At 39.6% G+C, this 16,342-nt stretch overlaps 1 protein-coding gene across 2 annotated transcripts in view; it reads right to left on the bottom strand.

Moving 5' to 3' along the window:
* The window catches only part of dvl1 (dishevelled segment polarity protein 1), a 30,152-nt gene that overhangs the window by 12,055 nt on the left and 1,755 nt on the right, over nt 1–16,342 (bottom strand). The window contains exons 2-4 of one of the 2 annotated variants that reach the window (XM_015373497.1): nt 9,965–10,034; nt 8,186–8,307; nt 5,727–5,845 (exon numbers count right to left, since the gene is read on the bottom strand). In XM_015373497.1, the coding sequence (XP_015228983.1) occupies nt 5,727–5,845; nt 8,186–8,307; nt 9,965–10,034 (311 nt within the window). Of the gene's footprint in view, nt 1–168; nt 1,868–5,726; nt 5,846–8,185; nt 8,308–9,964; nt 10,035–16,342 lie in introns of those variants that run through there. The other variant, XM_015373498.1, reaches the window with a different exon arrangement.

Raw genomic sequence — 16,342 nt, 5'->3', positions numbered from 1 at the left:
GATAAAAAGGAGAAGGAGAACAGGATGGGGTTTATTAGGGTGCTGAGAAATCTAGATCTGCAGGAGGAGAAGCTTTAAACTGTTAAACTAAGAATCGGACAGAAATGGAAGCTGGAAATGTAGAGCCCCTAAAGTTTAAAATGAATTCTTGCCCTTATCCATACGTACATTGCCTTTGGCGTGGCGCTGTCTCAGGGTGACAGCGGATCTGCCGGAAAGGTGTGATAAGGCGAAAAGGGCGTGGCCTACCTTGTTTTCGCCTTGAGCAAGCAAAACATTCCAGCAACGCAGGGGTTTCCATGACTAGCTCCACCCTTACGTAAACTGAGCTACTGCACATGAACAGCGCCAGTTTTCTCACCAAGACATATTTCTCTCTACCGCCAGAGAAAACAAAAACAAACAAAAAACCCCCAAATGCACAAGTTCAAGGAGCCAGCCTGAAAATCTGTGTGTTTGTGGTGCCAGCCGCTCTCTAAGCCTCAGCCCACCAGCTGTCTGCTCACAGCCTTCACAGCTTATCTACAATGGAGACAGGGACAGTAAGACAGAATAAGCAGAAAGTCGTCCAAAAACAAGAGAGAATTTTAAGGCTGTTACTTTTCAACTAAACAAACCACCAAAGTTTAAATGATGACCCTTTTAATTTAAAATCATCAAATGTCCCTCAAACAAATATTGATATTTTATTAAGACATTAAGTTTAACAATGTAAATCATAATTTGAAGATATATATTAAAATAAAACAGGATGATTAACAGGTTACAAAAAATTACTCTTAAACAATGAAAATGCTATCACAGTAAATAAACCCTGAATGTTTAACGAGACGAGACCTCACCTCATCAACAGTACATCCCAAAGTGACAAAGTGAAAAAAAAAAATTCTCCTCCCTTCCTCCCTAGCTCCTCATATGTCACGCAACTATACAGTAGCCCCTCATACTAATCCACCTCTAACCAATCAGATGACAGGATTCTCCCAGGCACCATCAGAGAACATTGGTTTCGGGATTTAAGACCACTTTGTATCGTTTACCCTCGTTCTTCAGGTAAAAACAACTCTAGTGGAAATATTTACATACCACATAAATCCTAAAAATCACAATCAACACAATATTCAATTAAAAACAAAAAAAGAGGTTTAATTTCAACAGCAATTTTTTTTCTGCTTCCTGTTAATACTTTAATACTGGCATAAGTACTTTGGCTTTGCTGTGTCTTCTTTGACCTCAATCCAGATAGCAGAGGGAAAATCATTACTGTTAATGTGACAAAAACACTCTCAATACCATTTTTTTCTCTTAAAAAGTTTCATTCTCCCCCCGATCCTTCGTTGTCCTCCGGATAAGACACATCCTAAACTCACGGTGCTTTCACACTATCTTTCGGTCCAATAGAATCCAATAGAGAATACAATAATTAAAAAAAAAAACACCTGCAAGATCCAGAAACTGGAAGAAAGGAATAATAAAAGGAACAAAGTAAGGGCATAAACTGGGAGAGGAGGGAAATAATTCATGGCAAAATGAAGGAGGGACAGGAAAGAAAGAAGGAAAGACACAAAGATGGAAGGAAGGAGGAGTAAAAAGAGGAAGGAGGGACACACGGAGGGAAAGAAAACTGAAAGAAGGGTCACAAGATGGGGCAAGAGGAAGAACACATGGGATCGCAGGAAGAAAAGCAGTATGCAGTGGCATAGGCAAAGAAGGAAACAAAATATGTGTCTGAACACGAGGGTGAAGAGTAATGCCATTTAAGTTGGGAATGAAAGACAAAATGAAGGTAGGACAGTAAAAAAGGGGATAGGACGCAGAAAGGAATGATTCAAAAGATATAAGCAGAAAAGAAGAGAAAAAAGAACATCAGAAAAGGGTAAAGCAAAAATAAAAGCATCTTTATAATTCTGGAAATAAATCTGAACTGTATTTCTCCAAACTTTTTTTAATTTGTTTATACTTTTGCACAACTGTAAAATATGAGTATTCTCCAGACCATGTAGATGACCTGTGAAAATGTCAGCTGTTGCATTTTTCATTTTCAGATGTGAAGGGATATGTTTACTGTGGTTAAACACTGTAAAACAGTGATCACTCAATCTGAGGAGGAATCACCTAAAGCATGAGGATAATGTGTCAGGGAAATTCCTGCTGTTGCTGATGATCACGATGCTGGAGGCAGCAGGACAGTGAGGCGGGGCCCTGTGACTTCCTTCTTCATATGTCTTCACATCTCTACACTGAGCCAAATTAAATTACATTTCACCAGACCCTGCTTGCCAGATTTATGAGCTGCTGGTGAGCCCTAAGGGGCCATCCTGGCTCCCTCTGCTGGTTTCATTTAATTAGCTCTAACAAACTTACAGGCAATAAGGGGCAGCAAGACGGAAAGAGGGGCTTATACGATACGTCCCACACGTAATCGCACTGGAGGACACAGGAATATGCCCGGTTTGTTTTTTTCTTGCTTATATTTCACTCAAAAAACAAAACAGCAGATGCTCAACGCACTTCCAACAAAAGTGATAAGGAATCTGCTGCCAAATCCGGAACCTTTAAACAACAAGAAAAAAAAATGGAGATAAAGAGCCCCTATAGAAGTATTCCTTCCTAAATGGAATGAAGAAAAATTTTTATTTTTGTATTTTTTAAATAAGAACAACATCTGAAGTGTAAAATGCATTTCTAATGATACCAACGTTGTCTTAATGTTTTGTGAAATGGTCCTGAATTGAGGTGTTTCTATTTGTTTTATAGCTCTACAGAAGGAGATTTTGGCCTATCCTCTGTAAAATAGCTTTGAATCAGCCAGGTTATACATACAGCAGTTGTGAATAATGTTTTTCAAGGCTTACAACATGTTATTAATTAGATTTAGGGCTTGAATGTGACTGTAACATAGTGTATAAGGCAAACTCATTTAGTATTCATTTATATGTTGTGTACTATTTAAGACTTTGTCTTTATTTGATCCGTATTATAAAAGAAAGTAAACAAGTATTTCTTTTTGATATTAGAGTTTAATTTGTGTCAGTTGAGTTTAACATTTTAAACTAAAAAAAGAGCTAATTCTTTCTTAGATATTTGTGGACTGTGGCTTTAAGACATCAAGGTGTTTAACAGAAACAAGTACCGGTAGATGTTGTTTTAGCTGTGGAGCCATGCGGTTTTCTTACCATGTCTTGAATGTTAAGATGTTATCAAGCAGCAAAGTTGCTTAAACTGGAATCTTTGTATTTTTGCTTTTACGACACGAATGGAATAAACCAACTCTTTTCTTTTCTACAAACCAAGACCATGTGGGAGAGGATAATTGTACAACATGAGAAACACATGTAGGCCATAGCAAACAGCTAATATACTTCTACAGCAATAAAACACAGTAAAGGTTATTAACGTTTTCAGCCCAATTATTCCGTTGCAGCTTTAGCTGTATTGTTATTGTCCACATCCCTTTGCAGCCTCTAACATATTTCTGCCACGATCGATACGTATTCAAGTCTATCTATCTTCCCATCAATTCTGAACCATCTCCCTTGTCCCTGCTGCAGAGAATCATACCCACAGCATGATGCTGCCAGCACCATGTTTTCAGTGGAGTGGATGTCTTCATGTTGAGATGATAAAAGACACATTTTGCTCTCATCTGACATGGGACTTTTCTTTCATCCATGTATTTACTGTTTCCTCTAAATGGATTGTGATAAGCTTTATACAAAACTACTTAAAGGTTTCCTTTGTGAGTAGTTTTAGGTCTTACCACTTTTTAATGAGGATCAGATTTAGCAGAATGATACATTCCAAGGCAGTGGATCTCTACAGCTTCTCCAGAGTTACCATGAGTCTCTTGGCTTTAATTAATGTACTCCCTATCTAGCTTGTCAGTTGATGTGGATAAGCAAGTCTTTTTCATAATTTTTTCATAAATGTTTGACTGATTGTATGACTTGTTCCTGCTTTAAATTTATCCTAGGGTGTGTACCTTTATGCTGTTTGTTCAGTAAGTTTCTCTAAAACACTTTGGAGACCTTCTCTTAGTTTTCAAGATCTTACAATAAGTAACACATGTGGACTAGCTAATATCTGAATGCACCGCATTTTATTTTCAAGGTATAAGATCAAAGTGTAAAAAATGCAAGCCACATTTTTTTTTAAATAAAAACTGATGAAAGTTTTTTTCTATCCATTTTTACAATTATCCTCTGCATTTCTTCTTCGTTGTATAAAATTCAAATAAAATGCAGGGAAGTTTTTGCTGAAACACGGTAAAACATGAAAAACAACACTTAAGAATATGGCTGAACGTGATTTCAGCATATGAAAGCCCTTCCTACAACCCCAAACTGACGCTGAGCTCTGTTACACTAATTGCACCACATGAATTAATGAGTATTCGGTTAATGAGCCAGCAGCGCAGGATGCGAGGAGCCAGGCTCACTGCAAAGAGAGGACAGGGGGAAGCAGACACAGAGGGAGAGGGAGATCCAGTTCAGCTATAAACAGCAACCACAGAGTAGGAGAAGCCCAACCTGTGACATGAAAACATGTTTTAACTACATTGTCTCCTTAGTTGAGAATATATTTTCCAAACTGACTATTTTAGAGTGGTCGGTATTCTAGAAACAACTCCCACAGATTTCCCCAAAAACAGTTCTATGACAGCATCTAACCATGCTTGCAGAGTTGAGTGTGACTGGCAGAAGGAAATCACCCTCCGTTCATAATCCTGAGACACACATAGAGAAAGCAGAGGATTATCGGGCAAGGCAGTAAATTCCAGTAACTTTAGGACAGTGAACTCATTCACTTCTGATTCGGATGTGATTCTCGGTGTGCCCTGGTGATTGCACAAGATGAACCGCTCAATGCCAGGAGGCTTCTTTCACGACACACACTGTTTTGTAAAAGTATTAATGCTCTTTCTGCTTCATCAGTTTTCTCACAAAAGGGCCTAAAATGTCATTTAATTTCAAAGCATCCTGTGTGGCCAATAGAAAGTAGCGTAGTGTGGAACATTGGGAAGCTAATCGTATGTGGTTCTTTTTACAAATAAAGGTTAAAAAAGGGGCATTTGTATTGATTCTTATTTAACCTGATACCACTTGATAAAGCTTAACACATCCAATGCAGAGAACCTGTCAATGACTTACCCTACCCTAGCAGGAAGAAGGTCCTTACTTTGAATATCAAACTGGGTTCATTTACATGCTCTCCCTGTGTATGTTTAGGCTTTGCCCTGGTACTCCAGCTTCCTCCTTCAGTTAAAAAATTATGACTGTAAACTGGTCTCTCAAAATACCCCATAAATGTAAGTTTATAAGAGCCTGGTCGTTTGTACTGTGTAACTCTTTGTCACCCCTATAAGGGCTGGTGACCTGTTCAGGGTCTTCCCTCCATCTTGCCCAATGACTACTGGAATCAGGCACCAAGTTGCTTTTAACACCTTAAGGAGCACTTTCCGAGGTAATGATGGGACAATTATGGCACAAATGCAAACCTAAACCAGCAGAACTGGCAAGGACAGCTTTACATAGATAGGTAGTCTGGAGGCGCAGGCAAACTGGCTTTGTTCTACAACATCAAATACCAAAGAAATAAATTACAGGTAGTGATTTAAAATGCCAAAAGGTAAAAGGCTCAATTTGTGTAAGTATAGGTGAGCACACCAAAAAAAATCCTATTTTTTAACTATATAAACCAGTCCAGTCTTGGCTGATGATACTTACGCTCAGTCTCTCGAGTTCTCCTGCGTGCTCGCTCTCTCTCACGCTCTCTGCGGTGGCTCAGCAGAGACTCTGTCCCTGTCTCTGTGTCCAGGCCGTCACGGCTGCTCACTGCATTGGCACTGCAACACACATAGCAAAACTTCTGGGGATTTTTTTTTCAACAATACTGCCACAAAGACTGTTTGAAGTAACTCTCCAGCCAGCTCTACACTCCCTTCCAGAATCTCCATCTACAGCATCCTTCTGTCAGTTACCATATCAGTTCCTCAGCCATCCTGGCTCAGGGGGATATCCTACTCATATTGCTATACTGTTTCAAATTCACTCCTGTAGGGGAGAGAAGGGAGCGTAGCAGATATGTTATTTTACGATATGTGATGTGTTTTGCACTAAGCGTCCTTAATGACCAGATAGCCTGAGAGGGAGCCGCTCTGGACAATGGTGGCATTAATGAGGCCTATTGAAAAGCCCAGATGGTGCCTTGAGCATGATTCAACGAGAGAAAGAGAGGTTAGATTGACAGATCGTGTAAAAAGTACGAAGTGGTAGATCAGCTGTGGGCAAAGCAATGAGTTGGCCTGTGTCCTTGAGGTCTAGGAGGAGTGTTGAGGCAGATTGTTTTTTTTGTCAGAGGGCTGGAAACACAGTGGCCTCAGGCACCAGGGGTTAAAGGACTCAACAGCCACTGGGCTCCTTGGAAACCTGAAGCTGGTGAGAACTCAGCTCAACTCGTTCTGTCTGTCACACACACTTAGGCAGGTGAGAAACACCTGCATGAACAGCCAGAAAGTTGAATACATGCATCTATTCTCAAATGACAGACTCATATATGTGGCATAAACATCACCTAGCCTTGTTTAAAAAACAATATCCTCTCATACCTCAGCGGTGGTGTGTGGATAATCCATGCAAATTAGACGTAACAGGCCAGACAGTACTCTGCTTCTGCTGTGTTCACTTAGTGGAATGAAGAGCTCAATGGGGTGTGTTTGCACACAACTACAGCACAGGACTAATGGGTGCACCTGGCACAGGTCAGTGCCTGCATGCAAATATGGAGAGCGTCGCACCCCATCCATCGGGAGACGATTAGATAGCAGCGAAAGGTGTCGATGGCCGCTGATCTCTAGGGAGATTATCTCAGAAGCGAGGCTCTGCTACAGAGGTGAACAAATGCTGCCCCCCTCCAGCCCCTCCATCTCTAGACTGCTGCCAGTCGTCACTGCCTCTCTCTTGGGAAATAAAGATGCGTGCTTTAATCCGGATTAGCAAGCGGAGGCACATCAGTTGCTTGTCCCTTCTCAGCCCCAAACACCGATTTTTTCAAATAAAGCTATTCATCCAGACAAACACATGGAATGCATGAATAAAACACAAAGAAGAAATGAAGTGGTAATAATATTCTAGAGAGAGATAGAGAGAAGTAAAAGGGTAGAATAGGCAGGATTCATTTCAGAAAGAAGGTAGCTTTGGCATAGGTAACGCACCACACTGCTCCTTTGAGAGAAAGGCCTGCCGGTATGCCTCAAAGAGAGAAAAAGAAAGGGAGAGCGCAGGAGGAAGGGGGGAGGAGGGAAATGAGGCTTAGCGGAAGGGGGTAGTGGTGTATGGCAGCGTGTTACAGGTTCACTCCACAAGGTGGCAGCAGTGAAAGCTGGCTGGGAACAATAAAATCATCAGGAAGGCTGACAGCCAGGCTGTGGGGAGCAGTCCATAGAGGGCAAAAGCGAGCTGAGATGTCAAATAGTGGATAAAGACATAGACTGAGACATGACAGATTGCATGTTCTCAATATAGAGTCTCAGTCTTATTCCTGCAGTGTTGTAATGGCAACAAACCCCTCTACTGCCCTCCCAGCTAAATTTAGCAAGGGACCTCTACTTGGCGGCTGGTGTGATATTTTATAATCTGTCAGGTTTCAGTCAACATCTAAGCCGAGGTGGCTGCAGTCAAATCCCCATTTCTAACCTTTGGAGAATGTGTTTTGGGTGCCTGTATGTCTTTATTAGCAGTGCACGGATGAATGCTCTGAGTGACTGAACACAATGGGCCTCACTGAGAGCAAGTATTTGCCTGAAGACGTTTATGCTGTAGGGGCTATTTCAAGCATCAGCAGCACTGACGGCGAGCGCATCATGTTTACTTAGATGGGTAGACCAACTCTCTGCTTCATGAGTGTATGGGTGGGTGGGAGCAGCCAAACAAGTGGGAGAAATTCTCACACCTATTGCCGATTCAGGACACTTCATCCTGCGATATAATCACACCTCGGCATGAGCACAACCTACACTTCCCATACGAGTCGATGAGGATGATGATGATGAATTTTAATTAGCACATATGGGCCGGCTGCAGCAGAAACAGCTCAGGCACCACATGTGACTGCATGCTTGAAAACATCTGCCAGCACGCCTGCGTGTAACCCCTCACACAGGACACACGGCAAGTAGCCTACTTACTGGAAGGAGGGGGGTCGTGAGTCTCCGATACCCCCTGTTCTCTCAAGGGGAGGGGGAAGCTCTGGATGGCTCTCTGTGCACTGAGACCCTCCATCAGAGTGTGCACTCTCTGCCAGGACCAGCTGGGGAGGAGTAAAAAAAGAAATGATCAGTTATTTTTGATTTGCAGTTTAGCTACTGAGGTAACATATATAGTAGCCAAAAATTATAATAGCACTATTGCTACAATCTATTTAATGTTTCAAAATAAATACAGTATAATACTTCAAAACTATAGACTCAAAAGAAGCCAGCACAATGCACAGATCAGCAACTTTAACTATGATTATTCTAATATAATGCCAAACCCCAAGATGATAAGCTGCCCACTTTCTACTTGCTTATTAGGGAAACTTTGGCTGATCATTGTTTTGTTGTCATGGTGTGCAAACTAAAGAAGTGCCACTATTCATTTTATTAAGGTATCACTGTTTCAAAGCTACATTAGACAAGCTTCTAGCAGCATAGAAGTATAGAAGCTGATTGCAGGTTAGCTACTTCACCAGATGGGCCAGATAATTAACTTATAATATAACGTTATACTTTCATACATAGTTTTATATTCTGCTCAATAAGAAACTAAAACCTGCTAATTTTTTTCGTCAATTTAACAACAAACAATGGTCACTACTGTCTATTCGGGAGCAGAACAATATATCTAAGGTTTACTTAGTGATAAATATAAGAAATTATGTCATATAATTCATATTTTGGTTTTACATTTCACAGCATATACTGTCAAACTGCAGTATTTTTATTAAATTACTCATTCCTGGCACTGCTTATGGGTAGAGCCAGTGTACTTATGTGTAGTTTTTACTTACTTGAATTTGTACATATTTTTTTATTGTTTTATCTCAATTTAACTTGAGAGCTTTTAATAACCAATCAATATTCTGCATATAAACTAAAGTCTAGACTGCCAATGTGCAGCACATCAAATACTCAGCTTTCAGTGGCAGCATAGTGGCCTGTCATAAATAAAGTCAAATAAATGAAGGAGATCTGACGTTGAAATGCAAAGATTCAGGGTATAGTCGATACTTGATGCGCTGCTGTCGGTGGCCGTCTATGCTAGTTAACGGTTATTGACTATGGCAGTCTCTAACAAGTGACAGACGACATTGTGGTTAAATTTGACCTTTGACCTCCCTATGGAGCCAGGGTAGCAGAATAATGGTGTCCTCATCAGAAATCAATGAAGGAAAGTAACTAAATAAAATTAAATTCAACAGCAACACAAAAAAAAATCCATGAGGCTGATTGAATAAGTAGAGTGTCAAACTACATTATACATCCTTGAGTTTAGTTTCAGATCGATATTAAAAAGTAAAGCTTTAACCTAAGTCTTCTCTCCTGTGGGACAAAACAATGATGAAGATGTAAATCCTCCTCTCACCAGTGTAGCAAACCTTTTCTTCTTCCCAAAGGGAAGCTCTGGTTTATGACTATGTTTATAATCCATGACCACTAAACACTAAAGGGGTACTTAATTCACTAAAGCATTAGCTGATAAGATTAGAGCTACAGCATGAAATGTAAAAGGGAAGGCTGTTTATATCTAATGGCAGCACTTAAACTGAACTCTACAGCTGAAAGTTGAGATAATTTTTTGGAAAGTCTCTGAGGAGGTGTTACATTTCATAACCTGAATGATCTACGTTTTACATAAAGCTGAGGCCTCACAGTAAACAGACAGGGAGAGTGGGGCAGTGAGGCTGTCACATCCATCTCACTTACCCAGGACACTACCCGCCCGTTGAAGCATGGCAGCTTGGCGTTGTCATCGGAAATCTCTTCTTTGACAACGCTGGGGAGAGACATGAGGTCAGGCTAAGATACACAATCACTACAACCATGCAATGTAAGGTAATCATATTACTTTACTGCACCGCCGGCAGGTGCAGGGCTACATTTAAACTCTTACAGGCACATTTTTCAAGTAAAAGGCCCTAGTTTGTCATACATTAGAAATTATAAACTGTAAAACTTTTCTTTAATTAAGGAAAGCCCAATGAAGATGGATAAAAATGCACCTACAGGACAAATGTAATAAGAACGTTCCATGGTGTTTTTGTAGCAACAAGCTTTCATAACCATTGAAGAAAGGCTATTCCAGAAATTTAATTTTAAAATGAAGAGTGCCCTGTTCACACATAAGATTTACTCCAAGACCTGAGCACCTGGCAGTGACAGAGCACCACAGAATGATGCTACCACTGCCATGCTTTACAGCTGCGGTCAAATATCAAGAGCCAACATTAGACTCCCTCTAAACTCTGTGGTGTTACAGCTTAATCTTTAGTATTCGTCAAACCTTTCCAGGGAAGGCGCTTTGGCTCATCTATGTGGGTAATTGTATATTTAATTCAAGTTTAAAAGTATCAATTATAGAGTCTCTTTCTTGGAAGACACCCTCTCATTTGATGCTGCTGGTTCTCAAACTGAAATTAAATTTGAATTTGAAGGAAATAAGGGGGAAGCATGTAAGCCTAACACACCATTCCAGTTCTGTAGGATAGGATAGTCATACTTTGTAAAATAGATGGCATGAAAATAAAAATACATTCTGTAGAAAGCTTTCAGAACCATCTCAAGTCATCCATCCGATTACAGCTTGGGCACAACTGGTTCATCCAAAGGGGCAAAGATCCAAATTATACCGCCTAAATGGTAACAGTTGAGAGCTCAGTGTTTCTCAAAGGCTTGACCTCAGTCCTATAGAAAGATTGCAGAGTTTAAGCAAGATGGCATACAAACGTGACTCAGTTACATGAGTTTGGGTGAGACTGAAAGACATATGACAACTTAGAGTTAGAATCAACTTGTGGCCAAAGTAGGACAGCTTCAAAGGCTTTTCTGTCAAATAGAAAGACCTCCTAATTTCAAGACAGGCAAACAAGTCCTTTATACCATCCATCTCAATCATTATTCTAACATTTAGCAAATACACATAACTTAAGGTTTAATCCTAGATAAAACTAGAAAACCAGTGACTTAAATAATGTCAGAAGGTGAGAAGAAAAGTTATCTTGTAGAAGTGTATCATTTCAATCTTGCGTGTAGATTTTTGCTGAGTATTCATTGAGTCATAAATGGATGGATAGATGGATGAGACAGAGCTGTGGCGGCAGGGTGTCAGGGAGCACCATTGGGTATTAATAGAGTCATCCGGCATGAGAGGCTCCCTCAGTGCATTCTGCAGTAAATTTCCAACAAAAATACCTGACAGTTACCCTTCGACCTGCTGGGACACAGTTCAGCAGCAAGCTGTCGCCACACCTGCCTGGTCTGTGTCACACACATGAAGGATTGGACATGCACTGGCTTACACTAAGGTCTCAATATATTTGCTAGTTTTCGTTTCCTCCTTCATGTCTTTATCTTATTTTATTTTAGGGTTTTTTGCCTGATCTGTTACAACCAAGTGTTTTTAAAACTCTGTGGAGATTTCACATTAGTCGCTTTGCTTTGAACAGGATTTATAAAAAGGGAGAGGCACAACTTGAGAGCAGCAGGAAATCCTAAGAAGGTTTTAAGCAGGGGTGTCTTGGCAGCAACTTTACAGCTTGTTTTTTTTCTCCAGAACTCCATGTTTGCCAGAACTTTCCTGCTTACTAAAATGATTAGAAAAGTTAGATGGGTTTTTGAATGTGTGTGCTGCTGTGGGAGCTGTATAGCAGGGAGTGGTGGACAGAGATAACAGCCTTGTGGCTGGAGCTGCTAAGCGAAGACTGCGGCTGCAAACAGGAGGAAAAAGGAGGGAGACAAGGGCCCAAATTTCCTAGACCAGTGGCTTGCTAGGTAGGAAGTGCTTGCATCCTCTTCTCTAAAGCTATAAGGTGACTTGTGAGGATGTGGGAGTGGTCTGTATAAATAACATGGCAGACATGCTTCTTCCCTTCGTTTGTCAAGATTGAGCTACTCCACTCAAACAGATGACCAGCTGTTTTTTCTGCCATGACACATTTTGTGCTAAAAGCACTCAATCAATACCAGATTACATCTTCAACAACCTCCATCTGATATCAGGACCGGTTCGTGTTGCCCTCTTAAACTGCAAACATGCTCAGACACTAAAAATGTTTCACACACAAAAACAAACAAACCATGTGTACTGAGGCATGCAGTTGGAGGTGCAGCGCTGTCATTGCTGCTCTGACTTCTTAAGGCGGACACCTTTAACAGATTTTGCAGGTTGAGAACACAAGACAAACCCAAAACAACTCTAAAAAATTCTGCTGCAGATATTTGTCGGGCTGGAGAAGATTAAATGTGTTTGTTTGGGCTTTGATAGGAGAACATGGTGGGTAACTTTGAGCCTGAAACAAATACCAGGAGGAGGTAGAAATCAGCTCACAGCAGCAGTCGGCAGTTTAAGGTAGGCTGAAGGTAATGACAGCATAAACAGGAAAGCTGAATAATTCTATGTCAAAGAATTAAAAACAGATATAAACCGAAGCCTAATTAGATGAGGGGTTTGAAACTCCCGGCTGGCAAGCTGTTCTTTGGACTTACAGCAATTGCTCTTCATAACTTCATAATAAAAATAGTAAAGAACCAACTAAAGATATAAAATCTATCTATTCTAACAAATCTAATTTTATGGAATTTATTAAATGGAAGAGAATTTCCAATAGAGAATGACTCTAGAACTACCAGTAATATTCAATTTAATTTATTTTTCCTGTCCTTTATATTTTTCACAAATATCATATAAATCAACATCCCATATTGATGTACTTTTGCTAATTTTTTTTGTTTGTTTTTATCGGCTCAAAACCAGGTCAATTTCACTGGACCAAGAGCAAAAGTATTTAAAAAGTTGCAGACCCCTGTAGGGCTGGGTTGATATGCACTTTTCTTATCACAATATTGGGTGATATTATTGTGATAACGAACACCGTTACGTCATTACCTATAGAGTTGTAACTGTATTGCTGTGACTGCTTTACACAGTTGCAGCTCAACAACAACAAATAATAGAATATGCACATTTAAATGTGGCTACAAGTTGTAGTAACCACAATTAATAAAATTCCTAAAATTTTCTTTATTGATGTCCCAATGAAAAAAAAAGTAAGATAAAAATGTACAATTCCTCCAGTTACTAGTTTAACATTTAGATGATATATTAAAATTTTTTAGCATGACTAGAAACTTATCACACCTACATTAGACTATCGAATAAAGATTTTACCATTCTGAGGGCAGTTAGGCCCAAATTATTACTATTTTTATATGAAGTAATATTGTTGTTTGACTAACTTGTTTTTTTTCTGACTGCAAATAAAGTAAGATTTGGAGTCCAGATCATCTTATAAAGAAACTATGGAGGTAGTTAAATATTAAGGTGATGGTAAAACAGCATTCCAGCCTTACAGACTTACTTCTTAGAGTTTTTGCCAAAAGATAGATAATTTAAATATCAGCAGTAATAAGTTGTTCAGCAAATATGAGAAAAGTATGGTTAATGTAATACAATTTTTTTTCTTTTATTGCTATTGAGGATATATTATCAACATGTTATTATTAGTCAAAATAGAAAAATCCAATATTCATCCAAATATTTCTGTACTTTCTTTACATTTTTAATAATATTTTGGTGACTCCCAACCTGACAGCAACTTTATGGTAGACAGAAAATCAATTCACACATAAATCTGCAAGGATTGCAAATTATTTTAGTTTTAACTGTATCAATAGAGATGCACTAAAAATCTGGGAACAAATCCCACACTTTTCCCTAAGTTAGCAGATAAATAAATGCACTGAATTCAAGGACAGGGTATACATTTCCTTTAAACTAATGAAACAAAGAAAATGGAATAAAAAATTGAGTAATTAAAATAAATGTGGTAGATGAATCATTTAAAATCACTTTATATACATAGAGCTGCTGCATCTGTACTTATAAGTTATATAATAACATTGTTAACTGTATCAATTTCAAAAATGCAATGGTTTTGGCATCTCTGTGTAACACTAGTGTGATTACATTACTATTATGGCAATGGATGATAGTGCAACATGACAGCAAACTGCTGGACATCCTTTATAATTGTCACCATCTTTAGCAAAAACAAATGAGACAAAGTGCATAGTGTAAGACGCTGCAGAATCTCATCTTTTTGAACTACAAAGGCATCACAGTCTCAGCTAAATAAAAAAAAAAGACCCCCCTTCTAGCCCCTCTACTTTCTGATTCACAAACAAGCCTGTTTCTTTCAGACCTTCAGCTTGGCTGCTTCCTCAGTACCAGTGACTTGAATTATAGTGAGGTCTCGAACCCACTCACCACCGACAGAGGTGGAAAAGCTCCATAACACACGCTTGAAGTTTCCAAAATAAAAAAGAGGTGTTGTTCCACTAAAACCTCAGCTTGATTTGTTTCTGTTTCATGCATACTGACAAATAAAGGACTGGGACTGAGAAAACATCAAAATATGAAGTCTGTACAAAATGTTTTGTGTATATTGCTGTTCTCTGATGTGTTGATGTAAATGCCACTGAAATGGCATGTTCGCCGTGGTGAGCTTATATGCTCAGGGAGCACAAAAAAGCGTTTATCAAATTTGTGTGGCCGTTGCTTTAAGAGCTGATATGGACAGCATGAATGTAGTCCAGAAATCCTTTAAGAAAATGGCTTTTTTTCCCTGCCGCTCAACAGGGGGTCTACTACAGAGGACCGTGCACTGACTGCTCATTTACATTTCAAACACTGAATATAACTGCAAGGGATTTGATGTTTTCCCTCCTTCCTCTGCAGTCTTATTCCGTGGTTGCTAATTCTCCAGCAGCCATACTGTCTGGCTGGATGCAGCACAGGCAGTATGGCTACCACAAAGTGCCGCTTTTTTCTTAGCCTTTGACTGGCTTTGCTTCTATACTGTGCCAGTGCCATAAGGAGCTCAGAGTGGCTGAATATTCACCCTTAACTGAAAGGCAGCAGAGAATGCTGAGATGCGTTTCTGATCAGTGGAAAACGGCTCAGTGTGGAAATACAGCGCTCACTGCACAATCCTGCAAGAACATTTGGCATTCATAGCAAGGTGCTCAGGAAAATGGAGTCATGTCTCTACAGTATGTGGAGTGAGCAAATATGCTTTGTTTGTTTCCATAATCTGCTTGTCGATCACCTGAGGCCCAGCAAGAACCCCAGCCTGCAATGCAAGACAGGCAGGAAGCCAGAGCCGGGGACAAAGCAGTCCACCAACCAGGAAGAGCCAGTTTCCCTCTCTGGGTCAGAATGCAATGTGGAAATGAGTGAAGCTTGGCTCAGTGGGATCATTTCCTTCGATCTTGCCCGTGATCCCAATGCCACATATAAATGTGAGCCAGGCCAACAGATGACCGTTCAAACTGGACGGACACATTATGTCATTTGTTGGCTGACCAAGCAAACTGGAGACTTGGCATTATTCCTGAAAACCAGGACAAATTTACAGGGTGAGGACAAGAAGGCAGATTTTTGTTGTTGTTGTTGTTGTCGTAGCAACCTGCATCTACTGAAGTTATGAAGGATGCTCATGAACATTAATGAAATCAAGGCAAAAAAAAATGTCAGAAAATTGGAGGACAATCTACTGAATAGTCCAACCTACCTATATGCATGGAAAAAGTTATTTTCTGTATTATTGAGGTGTTATAAAAAGTCAGCAGAGCACAAAAGCTTAAGAACTATCTTCAAGGAATCTGTGTCTTCTATGATATGTGGAAACATGTATGTGGTTCAGACAGACAGAAAGAAAGAAATTTCAGACAAAAAAACAAAAACAACGCTAAATTGAACACAACAAAGTTTGCCTGAAAAAAATCTCTTCAAGCATTTAACATCTGTCTGCTCTATTATGGATTAAGCAGGATTTAGAAAACCTGGGAAACTCTTTAAGAAATCCCAGAGCTAAGGTAATGGTGTACATTTCACAGAAGCTGTTCTAGTAAGGCTGGCCCTGCTAGCAGAGTTAATTGCTAAAAGCAATCACTTATTACTCTCGCTTTAAGAAAAATATAAAACAGTCCGTTAAAGTGACTCTTCTTTCCAAGCAGAGTGATATTAAATTTGCTCCTGCAAAGAACTGATGAGACCTTAAAGGAATGAAGAAAAAAAAATAAAAA

Source organism: Cyprinodon variegatus, unplaced genomic scaffold (assembly GCF_000732505.1).
Source record: "Cyprinodon variegatus isolate N-32 unplaced genomic scaffold, C_variegatus-1.0 Scaffold87, whole genome shotgun sequence".
Classification (NCBI taxonomy): Eukaryota; Metazoa; Chordata; class Actinopteri; order Cyprinodontiformes; family Cyprinodontidae; genus Cyprinodon; species Cyprinodon variegatus.
This window is presented reverse-complemented; position numbering and strand designations above follow the sequence as displayed.